General features: G+C 42.3%; 1 protein-coding gene across 1 annotated transcript in view; it reads left to right on the top strand.

Annotated features, from left to right (window-relative positions):
• Positions 1–14111: 14111 nt before the first annotated feature.
• Positions 14112–23423, top strand: part of LOC110528309 (fibroblast growth factor receptor substrate 2) — a 46381-nt gene continuing 37069 nt past the window's right edge. The window contains exons 1-4 of the mRNA XM_021610274.2: positions 14112–14745; positions 15944–16068; positions 17834–17921; positions 23066–23252. Coding sequence (XP_021465949.2) covers positions 17856–17921; positions 23066–23252 — 253 coding nt within the window. The 5' untranslated portion in view covers positions 14112–14745; positions 15944–16068; positions 17834–17855. The remainder of the gene's footprint in view (positions 14746–15943; positions 16069–17833; positions 17922–23065; positions 23253–23423) is intronic.

Raw genomic sequence — 23423 nt, 5'->3', positions numbered from 1 at the left:
GTAAGGATAATACTTTCACTATATCCTGCACCAGTGGCGACCCATCATTCCACCTGCATTGAGACCCACATATTTAGCAAAACATATTTTTTTATGTGTGACATATCAGTTTGTAAAAAATGTACATATCATTGAGTTAATAAAGCCACATACAAACATGGTCTCGTTTTTGTTTTCTTGAGTAAGGCAGCTCTGAAATGCAGGTGTTTCAGCCTAGCTCAGTGCTTTCTGTGTTGGTGGGGCAAGCCAGCAGAAAATATGGAACGTTGCGCCGTAATTGGCTCAGTGTTCTGTCACTCATGGGGACACTACATCATCGCCAAGCATCTAAGGGTAGAGCTATAAAATTCAAGCCCTTTGGGTGCTGCCATAGAGTTACATTAGAAGTACCCATCCAAGACGGATCATGTCAACATCATACTTTCAAAATCTTAGCTAACAGTCATCATCATCTACAATCTACTGGCAAATCCTTTTGAATCCTTGTCATATGATGAGAAATAATGAAGAGAAATTATAAATGAAACGTATCGGTGCTCATCGGCCATTGGACATAAATTCAACAATGAGTGGTTTGGAAGGAATCAGTGGCTAACTGTAAGCATTGCAAAGCAATCATTAGCCTGCTATTCAGTGGAATAGCTGTGTGGGCCCAAGTCTAAGCTTAAGGGTCTATTTCCGTAGTTTAAAATGATAAACATTCAACAATGGCAGTATCTGCTGTAAAAACAGTTCTCTTTGTGTAGAGACCAAGGTCTGGCCCTGGGGTCATCTCTCCCTGGTTCCTTATAGAACAGAAACATTAACATGCTCTGGAATGCGGTATCACCCAAAGACATTGTAAATCTTCCAGAGGCCCATCCTCAGTAGAACAAACACAGATGAGCGTTCTAACAACCCTTTATTCTGTTGCCTTAAACAACCATTTGATGCAATATCAGCATTATACCATAATCTTGTAATTTATGTTCTGACATTCCCCCATTTTGAGAGTTTAAGATTAAAGATTAAAAAACATTCATTCACATGTAGAAAATGCATACATTCTTCATCAAACAAGAATAAAAGCAATAACTCATTGTAACTCATTGTGCATGTGTTCCTGCACGTGACCGGCTGCTATGACATTGGCTCAGCCTCCTCCCAATAAACTTAGCACTGTCTCCCATTTCAACCTCCAACACATATTCTAACCATTCTACCAATTTGTCTGGGTATGTCATGATACACAGTCACCTGCACGAACCCATGAAGAAAAACAAAAGAAGCATACAGTTTATGAGATTCAAAGCTATATCTTCATAGACAGTGAAATGCAAATATTTAATGCATAATGCAGTGCATGCAACAATGGAGTTTAATAAAATACGCTTTAGTTATCTATCACACTCCAATTGATCAGCATGGATCCCAGAAACTAAAACCCCACACTTCCACCAAGGCACCCGCAAGTTCCCGGACATTTCTGGGAGGAATGGCCCTAGCCCTCACCCTCTGATCCAACAGGTACCAGCCGTGCTCAATGGGATTGAGATCCGGGCTCTTCGCTGGCCATGGCAGAACACTGACATTCCTGTCTTGCCGGAAATCACGCACAAGAATGAGCAGCATGGCTGGTGTCATTGTCATGCTGGAGGGTCATGTCAGGATGAGTCTGTAGGAAGGGTACGACATGAGGAGGATGTCTTCCCTATAACGCACAGCGTTGAGATTGCCTGCAATGACAACAAGCTCAGTTTGATGATGCTGTGACACACTGCTCAGACCATGATGGACCCTTCACCTCCAAATCGATCCCGCTCCAGAGTACAGGCCTCGGTGTAACGCTCATTCCTTCGACAATAAACGCGAATCCAACCATCACCCCTGGTGAGACAAAACCGCGACTTGTCAGCGGAGAGCACTTTTTGCCAGTCCTATCTGGTCCAGCGACGGTGGGTTTGTGCCCATAGGCGACGTTGTTGCCGGTGATGTCTGATGAGGACCTACCTTACAACAGGCCTACAAGCCCTCAGTCCAGCCTCTCGCAGCCTATTGCGGACAGTCTGAGCACTGATGGAGGGATTGTGCGTTCCTGGTGTAACTTGGGCAGTTGTTGTTGCCATCCTGTACCTGTGCCGCCGGTGTGATGTTCAGATGTAGCGATCCTGTGCAGGTGTTGTTACACATGGTCTGCCACTGCAAGGACGATCAGCTGTCTGTCCTGTCTCCCTGTAGTGCTGTCTTAGGTGTCTCACAGTACGGACATTGCAATTTATTGCCTTGGCCACATCTGCAGTCCTCATGACTCCTTGCAGCATGTGTAACAGTATAACTTTAGACCGTCCCCTCGCCCATACCCGGGCGCGAACTAGGGACCTTCTGCACACATCAACAGTCACCCTCGAAGCATCGTTACCCATCGCTCCACAAAAGCCGCGGCCCTTGCAGAGCAAGGGGAACTACTACTTCAAGGTCTCAGAGCAAGTGACGTCACTGATTGAAACGCTATTTAGCGCCCACGCTAACTAAGCTAGCCGTTTCACATCCGTTACACTCACCCCCATTTTGACCTTCCTCCTTTTCCGCAGCAACCAGTCATCCGGGTCAACAGCATCAATGTAACAGTACAAATTTAGACCGTCCCCTCGCCCATACCCGGGCGCGAACTAGGGACCTTCTGCACACATCAACAGTCACCCTCGAAGCATCGTTACCCATCGCGCCACAAAAGCCGCGGCCCTTGCAGAGCAAGGGGAACTACTACTTCAAGGTCTCAGAGCAAGTGACGTCACTGATTGAAACGCTATTTAGCGCCCACGCTAACTAAGCTAGCCGTTTCACATCCGTTACACATGCCTAAGGCACGTTCACGCAGATGAGCAGGGACCCTGGGCATTTGTCTTTTGGTGTTTTTCAGAGTCAGTAGAAAGGCCTCTTTAGTATCCTAAGTTTTCATAACTGTGACCTTAATTTCCTAACTTCTGTAAGCTGTTAGTGTCTTAATGACCGTTCCACAGGTGCATGTTCATTAATTGTTTATGGTTCATTGAACAAGCATGGGAAACAGTGTTTAAACCCTTTACAATGAAGATCTGTGAAGTAATTTGGATTTTTACGAATTATCTTTGAAAGACAGGGTCCTGAAAAAGGAGTTTATGTGCATGCAAAGAGCAAATCACAAGCTGCACAAGAACTCACTACGGTAATGGTCCAGGTTACAAAGTGGCTCAGTGACTCATGTTTGCATCTCAATGTGAAGAAATTAGTCTGCATGTTCCTTTCCTAGGGGAAAAGCTCCAGGGGGTATCTGATTTTAAGTACCTTGGCATACTTGATTCAAACTTCTCTTTTAAAAGGCAGGTGAAAAAGGTAAATCAAACAACAAAATTCAATCTTGCTATTTTCCGATATATATGAAATTGTTTGACGACAGAGGTATCAAAACTGTACTTCAAATCTATGATACTCCCCCATTTAACATACTGCTTGAATAGTTGGGCCCAAGCTTGCTGAACAACATTAAAAGCCATTCAGTCTGTCTGCAATCAGGCTCTAAAAATGCTTGATAGGAAGCCCACAAAGTCTGCCATGAGAGGTGACTGTATAGTTCCCTTAAGGAAAAGTATATTTTGTCAATCTGCTTTCTCTGTGAGAGCTTCCCATGTCTGGAATACCCTGCCACCAGACACACACAATTGTACCACCTATCACACGTTCAAAAATAACATGAAGACATGGCTAAAGGCCAATCAGACTAGTGAAAATAATCACTAGCTGTGTATTGCCGCTTTCCATGTTGTCTGTAGCTGGTGAGACGTGGAAACACTATTTATTTTGTTTTGTTGCTTTTTGCGTGCTATGTGTTGCTTGTTCTATGTCGCTCTGCGTGTGCTCACTGTTCCTTGATTGTCTGTATTGTAATTGTTTTAAATAACCTGCCCAGGAACTGCGGTTGCGGTTGAAAAATAGCCGGCTGGCTAAAACCGTCACTTTTACTGAAACTTTGATTAATGTGCACTGTCCCTGTAAAAATAAAAATAAACTCAAACTGCAATCCACTTTCATGACCGGAGATTGTTCCACCTAACGGAAACAGATTATAATGTTAGAATACATTAACTTCCTGCTCAAATTCACTGGTGTTACCTAAACTATAAAACCCAGCAACAGTAATCAGAAATTATCACAGAACATTTCCAATTCAACTATTCAGACCTCTACTGCAATTGTTCCACTTCATCCCTTACAGCCCGATATAGCCCAGCGAGCACGACTAACTCTTATTTTCTTACCAGTAGGAAAAAAATATAACCCATTCTCTAACAACGTTCTGCGCTTACCTCTATTGTAAGGTTAAAAACAAACTTGACAACTTTCTCTTCTCTTTTGGCTCCACACTTATGAAATGTTCAGTCAATCCATAAGAAAAAAAACAAATACATTTCAGAATACCAGAGCCTTTTCCTAACCACAACTTCAGTTCATTGCAGTTGTATCCTGCAATAAGTAATACTCATGTTTAGATATAAATTATGATCAAGGGCATAGCTCTATTGCAAGTACCTATCCGCTATTATTAGAATTCATTCGATTTAGGTAACTGTCTCTTCTTTGATTCAGTTATTTCAATACGACTCCATTCTCAGTATGTTATTCCAGCAGACCATTTAGGCAACAGACAACGTATTACATCGAAATCGCCTCGGTATTTATGCTGAATAAATTAGCCTTTCAATTTGAGCTAAGCAAGCTGTTAAAACGTTCAGTTCATATCTTAAACAAACCCTGGTGGTCGTATCTGTCCAGGCAAAACATACCAATAGTTGAATTACAATCAGAAACACCGATTTTAGTCAACACCATAGACCCAATGCTATTGAAATGACGAAGAAATCCTGCAAATAACCCAATTATGATGGTTTGTAATCTTAACATCTGGCACATAATAACGACACATTTCCCAGAAAATAGCCTTAAAGGTCCAAGCATTTCTCGGCAGAGATTCTCACATGCGCAAAAGGAACAGATTAGCAGTCAACAAGTTAAATCGACATTCATTGATTAGGAAACAGATCTAATAAAATCAGATTATGTTTTCTCATGCAACATATTTCAAATACTTTACTACATCGTATTAATCCCACAATGATAATTAGTTTGATGGATACCCTAGGCTTTGTACAACATTATAAGTTACGTCGAGATGCCATCTTAAATCGCTCTAACTTTATGGAAAAAGGTTCATTCAATAAATATAGCAACTCCTCTCATACTGGGAAGAAGAAAAAAAAAAATTTTTCAGGCCTTAAAATCTCTAGTGACTCCCCATCCCGCGTAATCATCGACTGACACTAATTAGCATAACGCAACGGACATAAATATTCCTAGAAAATATTCCTATTCATGAAAATCGCAAGTGAAATATATTGAGACACAGTTTAGCCTTTTGTTAATCACCCTGTCATCTCAGATTTTCAAAATATGCTTTACAGCCAAAGCTAGACAAGCATTTGGTAAGTTTATCGATAGCATAGCATAGCATTTTGTCCAGCTAGCAGCAGGTAACTTGGTCACGGAAATCAGAAAGCAATCAAATTAAATAGTTTACCTTTGATGAGCTTCGGGTGTTTTCACTCACGGGACTCCCAGTTAGATAGTCAATGTTCCTTTTTTCCCAAAATATTATTTTTGTAGGCGAAATAGCTCCGTTTGTTCTTCACGTTTGGCTGAGAATTCGCCCGGGAATTGCAGTCACGAAAACTCCGAAAAATATTCCAAATTAGCTCCATAATATCGACAGAAACATGGCAAACGTTGTTTATAATCAATCCTCAAGGTGTTTTTCAAATATCTGTTCGATAATATATCCACCGGGACAATTGGTTTTTCAGTAGGACCGATTGGAATAATGGCTACCTCTGTATTTTACGCAAGAATCACTCTGGGAGCCATCAGGTGACCAGTTGCGCAATGTGGCCGCTTACGGGTATTCTTCAACATAAATGCGTAAAACTACGTCACAATGCTATAGACACCTTGGAGAAAAAGTAATCTGGTTGATAGCCCATTCACTGCTCAATAGGGACGCATTGGAACGCAGAGCTTTCAAAAGATGAGTCACTTCCGGATTGGATTTTTCTCAGGCTTTCGCCTGCAATATCAGTTTTGTTATACTCACAGACAATATTTTTACAGTTTTGGAAACTTTAGAGTGTTTTCTATCCTAAGCTGTCAATTATATGCATATTCTAGCATCTTGTCCTGACAAAATATCCCGTTTACTACGGGAATGTTATTTTTCCAAAAATGAAAATACTGCCCCCTAGTCACAAAAGGTTTTAAGGGCAGTTTTATTTAAAATCTTGTACCCGGGGGAAAGAAAATCCAATAAGCGTTTTATAGTTACATCGTTAAGGTAAATTAACCAAAAGTGGACACACTCCAAACAGTTTCTGAGACAATTGCCCAGACTTTGTAGACAGTTTAATAATGCTTAAACCTCATCTTTATCAAATTATCCATTAAAGAGACCAACTCAAAACCTACGTACGTCTACGTACGGGTTGTTTAAGTTGCATCTCATTATATTCCTTGTATGACTTTATCAAATCTCTAGTAAATAATTATTCACACATACACACATTGAATTCATCACATTTTCATATCTTCACAGAATCCATATAAAATATAGGAAATCCTTAGGTACTCACATCAACCATTCCATTTGCGTTTTCAAGGACTCTCCACTCCAAACATACTCCCAGTGTAACCAAAAAATTTACTTTTGTTTCCCGGACAATGACCAGCCCGTCATGGGATCCTCAACGGTTCTCTAACCTCCCAGAAACCACGGCAAAATCAAGCCTCTCAGGAACTATAGACTATAGACCTATAGACGCTGCTTTCTAAAATATCATCCCGCTCTCAATATCACCCTGTGATATTCAATGATGAGCAGTGAAGGAACGGAACCCCAAGATAACATTATATCAATGCTTATTATCCACATTTCAATCATCTGATTAAGACTCATTTCCACATTCACACAACTCTCATATCACAGTCACACAATGATATTCCCAAACATACCTCATCAATGAATTGTTTTTCGACCTGCAGGAATATTTTCTATTTTCTAATGATTAATTCCTAGGATAATGCAACTCATACATTTACATCTTTCAATACTTCTAAAATGGGGTACAGGTTTAAAACAATTACAAGTGCACCTTACTATCTTATACTATATCATAAATGGCCTTAACTAGTTCACACAGATTCTAGTTTTCATTTAGTTCACACAGATTCTAGATGTTTAACCCTAAATGACCAAACCCAGGGCATACATGGCTAGCACATTTAAAATAATAAAAACTTCACTTTGCGTGTTTCGCTCACCTCTTTCTTTTTTTAAACTAAGTTTGGGATGTGGTATCCACTTGGCTCTCTGCCTCTCAGATCAAAGGTGGGTCCATCTGCTCCATTCCCGAAGTGTGGTCTCCCTGAGATCCCAAGTTTGAGGGATCCCTCGTGCACAATTTACCCAGGTCGTCAGGAGCGGTCACCAAGTGAAGATTCACATCCCATCCTCATCGTCAAATGTGGTGGGTAATTTCTTTACTATCAAATGAGGAGAGACAAACTTATCACACAAGTCAGAGTTATTCTTAAACTAAATCTTTATTCACAAATTAATAAGGGAGCAGATCAATACAACACACACATTTAAAGTTAATCAATTGAGTGCTCTACGTTAATGATAGCTGGTCGACGAATCACCCTCAGATGATTTGTTAAGAGCCTCGAGACAAAAGTACAAAGGTCTTTTATAGCCAAGATACACCCCCTTCAGGCTACATGACAAACAACATATGTATGGAATGGGTCACAAGGCTAAGAATAGTATGAAAGATACTTATAATTCACAGCAGACAGTATCTGCTGTAAAAACAGTTATCTTTTTGTATCAGTGGCTAACTGTAAGCATTGCAAAGCAATCATTAGCCTGCTATTCAGTGGAATAGCTGTGTGGTCCCAAGTCTAAGATTAAGGGTCTATTTTCCTAGTTTAAAATGATAAACATTCAACATTGGCAGTATCTGCTGTAAAAACAGTTATCTTTGTGTAGAGACCAAGGTCTGGCCCTGGGGTCATCTCTTTCTGGTCCCTTATAGAGCAGAAACATTAACTCATGCTCTGGAATGCGGGTATCGCCCAAAGATATCGTAAATCTTCCAGAGGTTCATTCTCAGTAGAACAAACACAGATGAACGTTCTAACAACCCTTATTCTGTTGCATAAAACAACCATTTGATGCAATATCAGCATTATTACATAATCTTGTAATTTATGTTCTGACACTATGTAAACACATTGCACATAGGCTCACGATAACTCCTCCTGATAAAGTTGGGTAACTGATTTTCAGAGCTTAAATTGATTAGTCACAGGAATCAGGACTAATAAAACCAGTGCATCATGTCTTTAAGACATGAAGGTCAGTCAGTACAGAAAAATTGCAGTCGCAAAAACCATCAAGCTCTATGATGAAACTGGCTCTCATGAGGACCGCCACAGGAATGGAAGACCGAGAGTTATCTCTGCTGCAGAGGTAACACAGCTGCACATTTGAATGAAACATGGTGAAGCCCCAAAATTGCCCTCGCTAGAAGCCTGTGTTTCAGACATAAGGAAGTGGATGGCTGCAAACGTCCTACTTTTAAACTCCGACAAAACAGAGATGCATGTTCTAGGTCCCAAGAAACAAAGAGATCTTCTGTTGAATCTGACAATTAATCTTGATGGTTGTACAGTCGTCTCAAATAAAACTGTGAAGGACCTCGGCATTACTATATTATATTTTTTATATTTTTTAAAAATGCCTTCCTAACCATCTTAAATAAACATGCCCCATTCAAGAAATGTAGAACCAGGAATAGACATAGCCCTTGGTTCTCCCCAGACCTGACTGCCCTTAACCAACAAAAAAACATCCTATGGCGTTCTGCATTAGCATCGAAGAGCCCCCGTGATATGCAGCTGTTCAGGGAAGCTAGAAACCATTATACACAGGCAGTTAGAAAAGCCAAGGCTAGCTTTTTCAAGCAGAAATTTGCTTCCTGCAACACTAACTCAAAAAAGTTCTGGGACACTGTAAAGTCCATGGAGAATAAGAACCCCTCCTCCCAGCTGCCCACTGCACTGAAGATAGGAAACACTGTCACCACTGATAAATCCACCATAATTGAGAATTTCAATAAGCATTTTTCTACGGCTGGCCATGCTTTCCACCTGGCTACTCCTACCCCGGTCAACAGCACTGCACCCCCCACAACAACTTGCCCAAGCCTTCCCCATTTCTCCTTCTCCCAAATCTGCTCAGCTGATGTTCTGAATGAGCAGCAAAATCTGGACCCCTACAAATCAGCCGGGCTAGACAATCTGGACCCTTTCTTTCTAAAATTATCTGCCAAAATTGTTGCCACCCCTATTACTAGCCTGTTCAACCTCTCTTTCGTGTCGTCTGAGATTCCCAAAGATTGGAAAGAAGCTGCGGTCATCCCCCTCTTCAAAGGGGGTGACACTCTTGACCCAAACTGCTACAGACCTATATCTATCCTACCATGCCTTTCTAAGGTCTTCGAAAGCCAAGTCAACAAACAGATTACCGACCATTTCGAATCTCACCATACCTTCTCTGCTATGCAATCTGGTTTCAGAGCTGGTCATGGGTGCACCTCAGCCACGCTCAAGGTCCTAAATGATATCTTAACCGCCATCGATAAGAAACATTACTGTGCAGCCGTATTCATTGATCTGGCCAAGGCTTTCGACTCTGTCAATCACCACATCCTCATCGGCAGACTCGACAGTCTTGGTTTCTCAAATGATTGCCTCGCCTGGTTCACCAACTACTTCTCTGATAGAGTTCAGTGTGTCAAATCGGAGGGTCTGCTGTCCGGACCTCTGGCAGTCTCTATGGGGGTGCCACAGGGTTCAATTCTTGGACTGACTCTCTTCTCTGTATACATCAATGAGGTCGCTCTTGCTGCTGGTGAGTTTCTGATCCACCTCTATGCAGACGACACCATTCTGTATACTTCTGGCCCTTCTTTGGATACTGTGTTAACAACCCTCCAGGCAAGCTTCAATGCCATACAACTCTCCTTCCGTGGTTTCCAATTGCTCTTAAATACAAGTAAAACTAAATGCATGCTCTTCAACCGATCGCTACCTGTACCTACCCGCCTGTCCAACATTACTACTCTGGACGGCTCCGACTTAGAATACGTGGACAACTACAAATACTTAGGTGTCTGGTTAGACTGTAAACTCTCCTTCCAGACCCATATCAAACATCTCCAATCCAAAGTTAAATCTAGAATTGGCTTCCTATTTCGCAGCAAAGCATCCTTCACTCATGCTGCCAAACATACCCTTGTAAAACTGACCATCCTACCAATCCTCGACTTTGGCGATGTCATTTACAAAATAGCCTCCAATACCCTACTCAACAAATTGGATGCAGTCTATCACAGTGCAATCCGTTTTGTCACCAAAGCCCCATATACTACCCACCATTGCGACCTGTACGCTCTCGTTGGCTGGCCCTCGCTTCATACTCGTCGCCAAACCCACTGGCTCCATGTCATCTACAAGACCCTGCTAGGTAAAGTCCCCCCTTATTTCAGCTCGCTGGTCACCATTGCATCTCCCACCTGTAGCACACGCTCCAGCAGGTATATCTCTCTAGTCACCCCCAAAACTAATTATTTCTTTGGCCGCCTCTCCTTCCAGTTCTCTGCTGCCAATGACTGGAACGAACTACAAAAATCTCTGAAACTGGAAACACTTATCTCCCTCACTAGCTTTAAGCACCAACTGTCAGAGCAGCTCACAGATTACTGCACCTGTACATAGCCCACCTATAATGTTTTACTTGCTATATTGTATCTACTTTGCCACCATGGCCTTTTTGCCTTTACCTCCCTTATCTCACCTCATTTGCTCACATCGTATATAGACTTGTTTATACTGTATTATTGACTGTATGTTTGTTTTACTCCATGTGTAACTCTGTGTCGTTGTATGTGTCGAACTGCTTTGCTTTATCTTGGCCAGGTCGCAATTGTAAATGAGAACTTGTTCTCAACTTGCCTACCTGGTTAAATAAAGGTGAAATATATATATATTTTTTTAAATACTCTGGACCCTGATCTCTCTTTTGCTGAACATATCAAGACTGTTTCTAGGACAGCTTTTTTCCATCTACGTAACATTGCAAAAATCTGAAACTTTATGTCCAAAAATTATGCAGAAAAATTAATCCATGCTTTTGTTACTTCTAGGTTAGACTACTGCAATGCTCTACTTTCCGGCTACCCGGATAATGCACTAAATAAACTTCAGTTAGTGCTAAATACGGCTGCTAGAATCGTGACTAGAACCAAAAAATTTGATCATATTACTCCAGTGCTAGCATCCATACACTGGCTTCCTGTTAAGGCAAGGGCTGATTTCAATGTTTTACTGCTAACCTACAAAGCATTACATGGGCTTGCTTCTACCTATCTTTCCAATTTGGTCCTGCTGTACATACCTACACGTACGCTACGGTCACAAGACGCAGGCCTCCTAATTGTCCCTAGAATTTCTAAGCAAACAGCTGGAGGCAGGGCTTTCTCCTATAGAGCTCCATTTTTATGGAGTGGTCTGCCTACCAATGTGAGAGACGCAGACTCGGTCTTTAAGTTTACTGAAGACTCATCTCTTCAGTGGGTCATATGATTGAGTGTAGTCTGGCCCAGGGGTGTGAAGGTGAACGGAAAGGCTCTGGAGCAACGAACCGCCCTTGCTGTCTCTGCCTGGCCGGTTCCCCTCTCTCCACTGGGATTCTCTGCCTCTAACCCTATTACAGGGGCTGAGTCACTGGCTTACTGGTGCTCTTCCCCCCCCCCCCCCCCCCCTCCTTGGGTTGTGCCGTGGTGGAGATCTTTGTGTGCTATACTCGGCCTTGTCTCAGGATGGTAAGTTGGTGGTTGAAGTTATCCCTCTAGTGGTGCGGGGGCTGTGCTTTGGCAAAGTGGGTGGGGTTATATCCTGCCTGTTTGGCCCTGTCCGGGGGTATCATCGGATGGGGCCACAGTGTCTCCTGACCCCTCCTGTCTCAGCCTCCAGTATTTATGCTGCAGTAGTTTATGTGTTGGGTGGCTAGGGTCTGTTATATCTGGAGTATTTCTCCTGTCTTATCCGGTGTCCTGTGTGAATTTAAGTATGCTCTCTCTAATTCTCTCTCTCTCTCTTTCTTTCTCTCTCTCGGAGGACCTGAGCCCTAGGACCATGCCTCAGGACTACCTGGCATGATGACTCCTTGCTGTCCCCAGTCCACCTCGCCATGCTGCTGCTCCAGTTTCAACTGTTCTGCCTGCGGCTATGGAACCCTGACCTGTTCCCCGGACGTGCTACCTGTCCCAGATCTGCTGTTTTCAACTCTCTAGAGACAGCAGGAGCGGTAGAGATACTCTTAATGCTTGGCTATGAAAAGCCAACTGACATTTACTCCCGAGGTGCTGACTTGCTGCACCCTCGACAACTACTGTGATTATTATTATTTGACCATGCTGGTCATTTATGAACATTTGAACAGCTGGGCCATGTTCTGTTATAATCTCCACCCGGCACAGACAGAAGAGGACTGGCCACCCCTCATAGCCTGGTTCCTGTCTAGGTTTCTTCCTAGGTTTTGGCCTTTCTAGGGAGTTTTTCCTAGCCACCGTGCTTTTACACCTGCATTGCTTGCTGTTTGGGTTTTAGTCTGGGTTTCTGTACAGCACGTTGAGATATCAGCTGATGAAAGAATGGCTATATAAATAAATTTGATTTGATATCTTAGCTTCTGGGCCTGAGTAGCAGGTAGTTTACTTTGGGCACCTTATTCATCCAAGCTACTCAATACTGCCCCTCAGCCATAAGAAGTTAATAACCTCTTACAGCTAACCCCCTACTTTTTTCCATTTCCGCCTGAAGACATACCCAAATCTAACTGCCTGTAGCTCAGGCTCAGAACCAAGGATATGCATATTCTTGATTTCATTTTAAAGAAAACACTCTGAAGTTTGTGTAAATGTGAATTGAATATAGGAGAATATAACACAATAGATCTGGTTTAGAAAATACAATGAAAAAACCATACGGTTTTCATTTTTGTTGTTGTATCATCAACTTTAAAATGAACAAGACAAAACAAACATTCAGATAGGATGATGGGGACAATTTCAGTGATACGCCATCTCATCTGGTTTTGCTCTAAATGGGACTACCATTTATTTTTCAACAGGACAATGACCCAACACACCTCCAGGCTGTGTAAGGGCTATTTTACCAAGAAGGAGAGTGATGGAGTTCTGCATCATATGACCTTGCCTCCACAATCCCCCTACCTCAACCAAATTGAGATAGGATGGGATGAGTCGGACCGCAGAGTGAAGGAAAAGTAGCCAACAAGTGCTCAGCATATGTGGGAACTCCTTCAAGACTGTTGGAAAAGCATTCCATGTGAAGCTGGAGGAGAGAATGCCAAGGGTGTGCAAAACTGTCATCAAGGCAAAGGGTGGCGATTTCTAGAATCTCAAATATAACAGATTTTTTTTATTTGTTTAACACATTTTTGATTACTACATGATACATGATTACTACATGATGTGTTATTTCATAGTTTTGATGTCTTCACTATTATTCTACAATGTAGAATTTTTATAAAAAATAAAGAAAAACCCTTGAATGTGTAGGTGTTCTAAAACTTTTGACCGGTAGTGTAGATTCGGGATTCCTAAAGTAAAATTTTAGGCAACACTGTAGACCAGGGATGGGCAACTCCAGTTCTCTGGGGCCTGGATGGTGTAACACTTTTACCCCAGTCCCAGCTAACACATGTGACTCCAATAATCAACTAATCATAATCTTCAGTTTAGAATTAGCTTAATTAATTCATTGTGTTGACTTGGGATGGGGGAAAAGTGTGACACTTTTCCAGACCTGTGGACTGGAGTTGCCCATCCCTGCTTTAGGCTATAACTCTGGCCTTGACTTCCATGTCCATTGACGTTGGTTTTTGGTCCAGTCCAGTCCAAATCTGGACCAATCATAGATGTCTATGTTTTGTTCAGATGTTGTCCGGTCTGGACCAGCCTTGATTTGGCCCAAACATAGATGTCTATAAATTACGTATTTCAACTCTCATTCAGAACTGAAAATGAACCTGATTTCAAAGTCTGGAAAATACGTATTTTCACCTTTCATTCAGAACCTAAATTGAAACTAACTTCAACGTCTGGATGAAATCCGTATTTTAGATGTCTTTTAAACGCCAATTTGCCTACTGTGACTATTCTTGTAGGAGCTGCACACGGGCCTAGCACCTACCACATCGTCCTATAGCAAACCATATTCACACCTTAGCGTCACATTCAGTCCTCCAGCTTTTTTTACCTTCTTGTCGTTCCACAAAACCTCGTTGTCTGATTGTGAACTCTCACCCCGGTGCTCGGGAAATGTCAAAGAGAGGCCCGTGCTGCAGCAGGGGGGGCGTAAATAAAATATAAACAACAGTTTATTGCTTTATTTTCAGATAATTTATTTTCCTTTCTTATTTAACAAGTGTCATATACAATACTAGCATCAGAAACCGACGCGTATCTGACCAGCTCTGACAACAATTTGCAGTCTTGATCATTCTCGTCTCGCATAACAATCCTTGCCAAACATGTGAGTAGCAACCGCTGCTGTATGTTTCCTTTAGTAAACCTGTTATCTGCGATATGGCTTTCTCCCATGTGTCCCCTCCCATTTTCACAGATAGGCTAAACAATGTCAGTGTGCAGTGTTTCATGCAAAAAAGCTGTCTGTGTTCCTCTACAGTTATACCTGTTCGGCTGCTGCGCTGCACATTTATAAACGCTGCGTTTGTATGGCGACGTCGATTCATTGTTTTTTATTTTATTTTTTTAGAGTTCCCCATGCGTTGCGTTGTCTTAGTGTTTAGCTGGCGAAAGGAAATCCGTATTAAGGGACCTGGGAATCGCTAGCTATAGTATCTCTTTTGAAAAATAATTACATTTTCATCCCGTTTAATAACTCAGGATATCACATCGGGATCACATAGTCAGTATGGTGATATAGGCTGCTTAGCTATATGAAATTAGAAACACCACAAATGATTACAGTAGTAATATTTTGTATTCATTTTGTATAGGCTAACCCTAACAAAAATCCCGTGTATGAATGATCAAAGCATTATTATAGGGTATTTGTCTCTTATTGTGGGCAGGTAAGACATACTGACAGCTGGTGTGTCTATTTACAGTGCAGTTTGATTGGGGGAATTGCACACAAACATGTTAGTCTGTTTGTCTCAATAGTCCGTTATTGAAGGTATAACATGGTAGGCCTAATAAACATGGTAATGCAGCAAATGCAACACAAATGCATGCTGACCATCAATTAAAATAAATAATGTATCATAGTAGTGGAAATACTCATATCTGGGCCAGCTAACATGCTGTTATTTATGTCTGGGCCCAAGGGTGGCACCAGACTACACTAAACACCTTGGATTCATCACCCACACTTCTAAGGTTGTATCTTGGATTTTTTTTGTTTTCATTTATCCCTGTTATACTAGTGATGAGTTTGGCCTAGTCTACTTCATACTCAGAGTTTGGTTGCTAATTTAGTTGTTTTACTCAACAACAAAAAAAAAACTCTGGGGGTAGAAACAATAAATTGTAAACCTGGGTCCGTATTCATAAAGTAGGAGTGCTGATCTAGGATAATTTTTGCCTTTTAGATCATTATTGACTGGAGGTTTACCTGATCCTCGATCAGCACTCCTACTCTGAGACACTTTATGAGTACAGGCCCTTTAGTAAACCTTTCCATTTTTTCTCAAAATGTTCTCTTGCAGGAGGGAGAAAATAATGCTCCTGTTGCTGATGTCCATCCAACCTACGAGCTCTCTCTCCACCATGACACCCAGCAGAGGACTTTGGGATTGACGCTGGGATCGCTCCCACTGATGGCCTGGACTGGGTAGGAATACTGTGTGTGTGTGTGTGTTTAATAGACAGTGATCATTAGACAGACAGACAAATGTCCTTTTTCAACACCATTATACCAGAAACCCTAGACCCACTCCAATTTGCATACCGCCCAAACAGATCCACAGACGATGAAATCTCTATTGCACTCCACACTGCCCTTTCCCACCTGGACAAAAGGAACACCTATGTGAGAATGCTATTCATTGACTACAGCTCAGCGTTCAACACCATAGTGCCCTCAAAGCTCATCACTAAACTAAGGATCCTGGGACTAAACACCTCCCTCTGCAACTGGATCCTGGACATCCTGATGGGCCGCCCCCAGGTGGTGAGGGTAGGTAGCAACACATCTGCCACGCTGATCCTCAACACTGGAGCCCCCCAGGGGTGCGTGCTCAGACTCCTCCTGTACTCCCTGTTCACCCACGACTGCATGGCCAGGCACGACTCCAAAACCATCATTAAGTTTGCAGACGACACAACAGTGGTAGGCCTGATCGCCGACAATGAAGAGACAGCCTATAGGGAGGAAGTCATAGACCTGGCCGGGTGGTGCCAGAATAACAACCTATCCCTCAACGTAACCAAGACTAAGGAGATTATTGTGGACTACAGGAAAAGGAGGACCGAGCACGCCCCCATTCTAATCGACCGGGCTGTAGTGGAGCAGGTTGAGAGCTTCAAGTTCCTTGGTGTCCACATCACCAACAAACTAGAATGGTCCAAACATACCAAGACAGTCGTAAAGAGGGCACGACAAAGCCTATTCCCCCTTAAGAAACAAAAAATATTTAGCAATGGTCCTGAGATCCTCAAAAGGTTCTACAGCTGCAACATCGAGAGCACTGGTTGCATCACTGCCTGGTACAGCAATTCCTCGGCTTCCAACCGCAAGGCACTACAGAGGGTAGTGCGTACAGCCCAGTACATCACTGGAGCTAAGCTGCCTGCCATCCAGGACCTCTACACCAAGCGATGTCAGAGGAAGGCCCTAAAAATTGTCAAAGACCCCAGCCACCCCAGTCATTGTCTGTTCTCTCTACTACTGCATGGCAAGCGGTACCGGAGTGCGTAGTCTAGGACAAAAAGGCTTCTCAACAGTTTTTACCCCCAAGCCATAAGACTCCTGAACAGGTAATCAAATGGCTACCCGGACTATTTGCATTGTGTTCCCCCCCCTCAACCCCTCTTTTACGCTGCTGCTACTCTCTGTTTATCATATATGCATAGTCACTTTAACTATACATTCATGTACATACTACCTCAGTTGGTCTGACCAACCAGTGCTCCCGCACATTGGCTAACCGGGCTATCTGCATTATGTCCCACCACCCGCCACCCACCACCCGCCAACCCCTCTTTTACGCTACTGCTACTCTCTGTTCATCATATATATATGCATAGTCACTTTAACCATATCTACATGTACATACTACCTCAAATCAGCCCGACTAACCGGTGTCTGTATGTAGCCTCGCTATTTTTATAGCCTCGCTACTGTTATTTTTTACTATTGTTTTTTATTTCTTTACTTACCTATTTTTCACCTAATACCTTTTTTGCACTATTGGTTAGAGCCTGTAAGTAAGCATTTCACTGTAAGGTCTACGGCGCACGTGACAAATAAACTTTGATTTGATTTTCCTTGTATCAAAATGTTCTAATGAAATCGTTCATAGGTCTTTGGTCCCACTCCTCTACAGTGTGTGTGTTCATGGGATAACATCTATCTTATATTTTTCACTCTACTGTAGGTTTCAGCTGTCCTGCTGAGCAATGGGGAGCTGCTGGAGCTGTCTATACAGAGACCCCATACAAGACAACCATCTCACTAAATTCAAGGTTCCTTTCTAAACTCTCATATATTGGCTGCCCTAGTGTGTGGTGTATTTGATTTGATCAGATACCTAGTCTATGGTGTTTTATTGTTATGATGAGCTGTTCTTTGCTGTTGTGCTTTTGTCCTATACACCTGGCTATTATGGCTCGGATATAACAGTGGATAGTCAGCTATCCAGCTATCAATTGATGCCTAATATCTATAAAAATATATACAGTGGGGAGAACAAGTATTTGATAACCTGCAAAATCGGCAGTGTTTCCTACTTACAAAGCATGTAGAGGTCTTTAATTTTTTACCATAGGTACACTTCAACTGTGAGAGACTGAATCTAAAACAAAAATCCAGAAAATCACATTGTATGATTTTTAAGTAATTAATTTGCATTTTATTGCATGACATAAGTATTTGATCACCTACCAACCAGTAAGAATTCCGGCTCTCACAGACCTGTTAGTTTTTCTTTAAGAAGCCCTCCTGTTCTCCACTCATTACCTGTATTAACTGCATCTGTTTGAACTCGTTACCTGTATAAAAGACACCTGTCCACACACTCAATCAAACAGACTCCAACCTCTCCACAATGGCCAAGACCAGAGAGCTGTGTAAGGGCATCAGGAATAAAATTGTAGACCTGCACAAAGCTGGGATGGGCTACAGGACTATAGGCAAGCAGCTTGGTGAGAAGGCAACAACTGTTGGCGCAATTATTAGAAAATGGAAGAAGTTCAAGATGACGGTCAATCACCCTCGGTCTGGGGCTCCATGCAAGATCTCACCTCATGGGGCATCAATGATCATGAGGAAGGTGAGGGATCAGCCCAGAACTACACGGCAGGACCTGGTCAATGACCTGAAGAGAGCTGGGAACACAGTCTCAAAGAAAACCATTATTAACACACTACGCCGTCATGGATTAAAATCTTGCAGCGCACGCAAGTTCCCCCTGTCTGAAGTTTGCCAATGACCATCTGGATGATCCAGAGGAGGAATGGGAGAAGGTCTTGTGGTCTGATGAGACAAAAATAGAGCTTTTTGGTCTAAACTCTACTCGCCGTGTTTGGAGGAAGAAGAAGGATGAGTACAACCCGAAGAAAACCATCCCAACCGTGAAGCATGGAGGTGGAAACATAATTCTTTGGGGATGCTTTTCTACAAAGGGGACAGGACGACTGCACCGTATTGAGGGGAGGATGGATGGGGCCGTGTATCGCGAGATCTTGGCCAACAACCTCCTTCCCTCAGTAAGAGCATTGAAGATGGGTCGTGTCTGGGTCTTCCAGCATGACAACGACCTTGAAACACACAGCCAGGGCAACTAAGGAGTGGCTCCGTAAGAAGCATCTCAAGGTCCTGGAGTGGCCTAGCCAGTCTCCAGACCTGAACCCAATAGAACATCTTTGGAGGGAGCTGAAAGTCCGTATTGCCCAGTGACAGCCCCAAAACCTGAAGGATCTGGAGAAGGTCTGTATGGAGGAGTGGGCCAAAATCCCTGCTGCAGTGTGTGCAAACCTGGTCAAGAACTACAGGAAACGTATGATCTCTGTAATTGCAAACAAAGGTTTCTGTACCAAATATTAAGTTCTGCTTTTCTGATGTGTCAAATACTTATGTCTTGCAATAAAATGCAAATTAATTACTTAAAAATCATACAATGTGATTTTCTGGATTTTTGACCTCTACATGCTTTGTAAGTGGTGAAACCTGCAAAATCGGCAGTGCATCAAATACTTGTTCTCCCCATTGTATAACTTGTCAAATACTGGATAGGTGCAGTGAAATGTACTGTACTATGCCCTGTTTACCTTTTGTTTACATATAGTGACTGCATTATAGACAATGTACTTCCAAATACAATAATCGGTCTTAATTTAGACACAGATTTATGCTCTACATCTATGTCAGTGGTCACCAACCTTTTCTGAGTCGAGATCACTTTCGCAGTCAAAAAGCAAGCCGAGATCTAACGCTCAGATTTGTTTTTAAAGAAGAAAAGATTACTTAAAAAATGTAACATTAACCTAATAGAAACAGTTCTGTAGGAATGATGTTTGTGCACTAGGCCTCATACATTATCACAGCGTATTCAATATATACTGTATATGCCTGCCCTGCCAATATTGTTTTTCTCAGACCGTATTACATTTGAAAACTTGAGCTTTATAACAAAATAGATCAGTTGGTGTAGCACTTGCGAGGCACAGCTGAGCATAAATTGAAATAATTTGCAAAAAGTTAGCTTTTTTATTTGACTGGACTGATGGTACCTGCATCTGATGGACATGGTACTTTCAAGACAACTGGGAACTCTGGGGGGGAAAATGAGGTCAAATCATGACGTCAGGGATCTTCAAGTCGGAACGTTGGAGCTCTAGAAAGATGCCAGTTTCCGACTTGGAATTCGCAGTTGGATGACTGTTTAAAACTTTTTTTCACAGTCGGATCTCTTTTTTTCCCCCAAAGTTTCCAGTTGTCTTGAATGCATTGAAGTCGGAAGTCAGAGATTTCCGAGTTCCCAGTTATTTTGAACACGGCTTTAGTCTTAGCGGAGGAAGGGAGGGAGAGCGCAGCAGAGGGTCTGCCTTTCACTGTCCATGCTCTTTCCTTCCTTTCCTGCGGCGGCAGGTAGCCTAGTGGCTAGAGCGTTGGGCCAGTAACCGAAAGGTTGCTGGATTGAATCCCCGAGCTGACAAGGTACAAATCTGTTCTGCCCCTTCCGGATGAATTACATTTATTTATTTTATTTAACTAGGCAAGTCAGTTATGAACTGACCACTGTTCCCTGGTGTCCCGTCATTGTAAACAAGAATTTGTTCTTAACCAAATTGCCTAGTTAAATAAAAAAATAAAAAGTTAATTCCTCCGGTGATACTGACCACCATCTTCCACCTGATGGTGAAACTCGAGTCGCACCGCATCTGCCTCAGGCACAAATTCATGTTGTTCCTATGACCAGAGAAAGTGAAATATTCCTTCATATTAAAATAGAAGCAATGTCTGCTAATAATAATAAAAACACAGGGCTATCTATACACTTGGCTTATCATTTATTGCAGTGCAAATGGAAGTAGAGAGAACTGCGTTTTATGTTGTGTTATAGTGTTGAATAAAAACAGTGTTGACAGTGCTGAATAAACTTAGACATGAACTCACCCATTAAAACAGTAGCTTTTTGCTGTATTCTTTGACAGTCTCTCTCTGGTCATGGTTTTAGAAGTAATGAAATGTCACGTAGGCTATTACCAAAATTGTCTGTCTTTTCACACAAATTAATTGGTTCAAAAGGGGAAGACTTTGCCCTCCTGGTGCGCAGGGCTTCTGAATCAAGCGCACCTACAGTGGCTTGCGAAAGTATTCACCCCTTGGCATTTTTCCTATTTTGTTTCCTTACAACTGGAATTAAAATTGATTGATTTTTTGGGGGTTTGTATCATTTAATTTACACAACATGCCTACCACTTTGAAGATACAAAATATTTTTTATTGTGAAACAAACAAGAAATTAGACAAATAAACTAAACTTGAGCTGCATAATTATTCACCCCTATTACAGCTGCAAGTCTCTTGGGGTATGTCTCTATAAGCTTGGCACATCTAGCCACTGGGATTGTTGCCCATTCTTCAAGGCAAAACTGTTCCAGCTCCTTCAAGTTGGATGGGTTCCGTTGGTGTACAGCAATCTTTAAGTCATACCACAGATTCTCAGTTGGATTGAGCTCTGGGCTTTGACTAGGCCATTCCAAGACATTTAAATGTTTCCCCTTAATCCGCTTGCGTGTTGCTTTAGCAGTATGCTTAGGTTCATTGTCCTGCTGGAAGGTGAACCTCCGTCCAAGTCTCAAATCTCTGGAAGACTGAAACAGGTTTCCCAAAGAATTTCCCTGTATTTAGTGCCATCCATCATTCCTTCAATTCTGACCAGTTTCCCAGTCCCTGCCAATGAAAAACATCCCCACATCATGATGCTGCCACCAACATGCTTCATTGTGGGGATGGTGTACTCGGGGTGATAAGAGGTGTTGGGTTTGCGCCAGACATAGCGTTTTCCTTGATGGCCAAAAAGCTCAATTTCAGTCTCATCTGACCAGAGTAGCTTCTTCCATTTGTTTGGGGAGTCTCCCACATGCCTTTTGGCAAACACCAAATGTGTTTGCTTATTCTTTTCTTTCAGCAATGGCTTTTTTTCAAGCCACTCTTCCATAAAGCCCAGCTCTGTGTAGTGTACGGCTTAAAGTGGTCCTATGGACAGATACTCCAATCTCCGCAGTGGAGCTTTGCAGCTCTTTCAGGGTTATCTTTGGTCTCTTTGTTGACTCTCTGATGAATGCCATCCTTGCCTGGTCTGTGAGTTTTGGTGGGCAGCCCTGTCTTGGCAGGTTTATTGTATTTTTTAATAATGGATTTAATGGTGCTCCGTGGGATATTCAAAGTTTCTGATATTTTTTTATAACCCAACCCTGATCTGTACTTTTCCACAACTTTGTCCCTGACCTGTTTGGAGAGCTCCTTGGTCTTCATGGTGCCGCTTGCTTGGTGGTGCCCCTTGCTTAGTGGTGTTGCAGACTCTGGGACTTTTCAGAATGGGTGTGTATATATACTGAGATCATTTGACAGATCATGTGACACTTAGATTGCACACAGTTGGACTTTATTTAACTAATTATGTGACTTCTGAAGGTAATTGGTTGCACCAGATCTTATTTAGGGGCTTCATAGCAAAGGGCGTGAATATATATATGCACACACCACTTTTCAGTTCTTTATTTTGTAGAATAAAAAAATTAAATAATAATTCATTTCACTTCATCAATTTGGACTATTTTGTGTATGTCCATTTAAATTACAGGTTGTAATGCAACAAAATAGGAAAATGCAAGCGTAATGAATACTTTTGCAAGACACTGTACCGCCAACAGTGCAACACCAAAAACAGGAGTGCAAACCTTTATGCATTCTTGTTGGCTTTTCTACAGACATGTTTGGTGATCAACTAGGAATGCCTTGAAGATCGACCGGTTGGTGACCACTGATCTATGTCGTCCTTATGGAGACTATATGTATGCTAAATAAATCCTTTATAAATTGTAGCTTGTTTGAAGTGGGATCACAAACGGTTACCTTACTTATTGGTATTTTCCCATGGCAGGTGACCAATGTGGATGATGAGGGGAATGAGTTGGGTTCTGGGACCATGGAGCTCACCCAGACCGAACTCATCCTACACACACGCAAGAGGGACGCCATCCGGTGGCCCTACCTATGTCTGCGGCGCTATGGCTATGACTCCAACCTCTTCTCATTCGAGAGTGGCCGGCGCTGTCAGACTGGACAGGGTGAGTCTGAACCAACTGGCCTAGCTAATAGTTCATAGGTATTACAAAATGTTGCCCTATGAGATGTGTGTACATGCAGTGCTGAATAAGGGCAACGTTTCTGTTCTACTTTGTATGAAAATGAACCACAATTGGAATGAGAATGTATTTTTGGTCAGGAATCTTTGCTGT

Source organism: Oncorhynchus mykiss, chromosome 7 (assembly GCF_013265735.2).
Source record: "Oncorhynchus mykiss isolate Arlee chromosome 7, USDA_OmykA_1.1, whole genome shotgun sequence".
NCBI classification, from domain to species: Eukaryota; Metazoa; Chordata; class Actinopteri; order Salmoniformes; family Salmonidae; genus Oncorhynchus; species Oncorhynchus mykiss.
The sequence above is the reverse complement of the archived record's forward strand: the minus strand, read 5'-3'. Positions and strand labels throughout refer to the sequence as shown.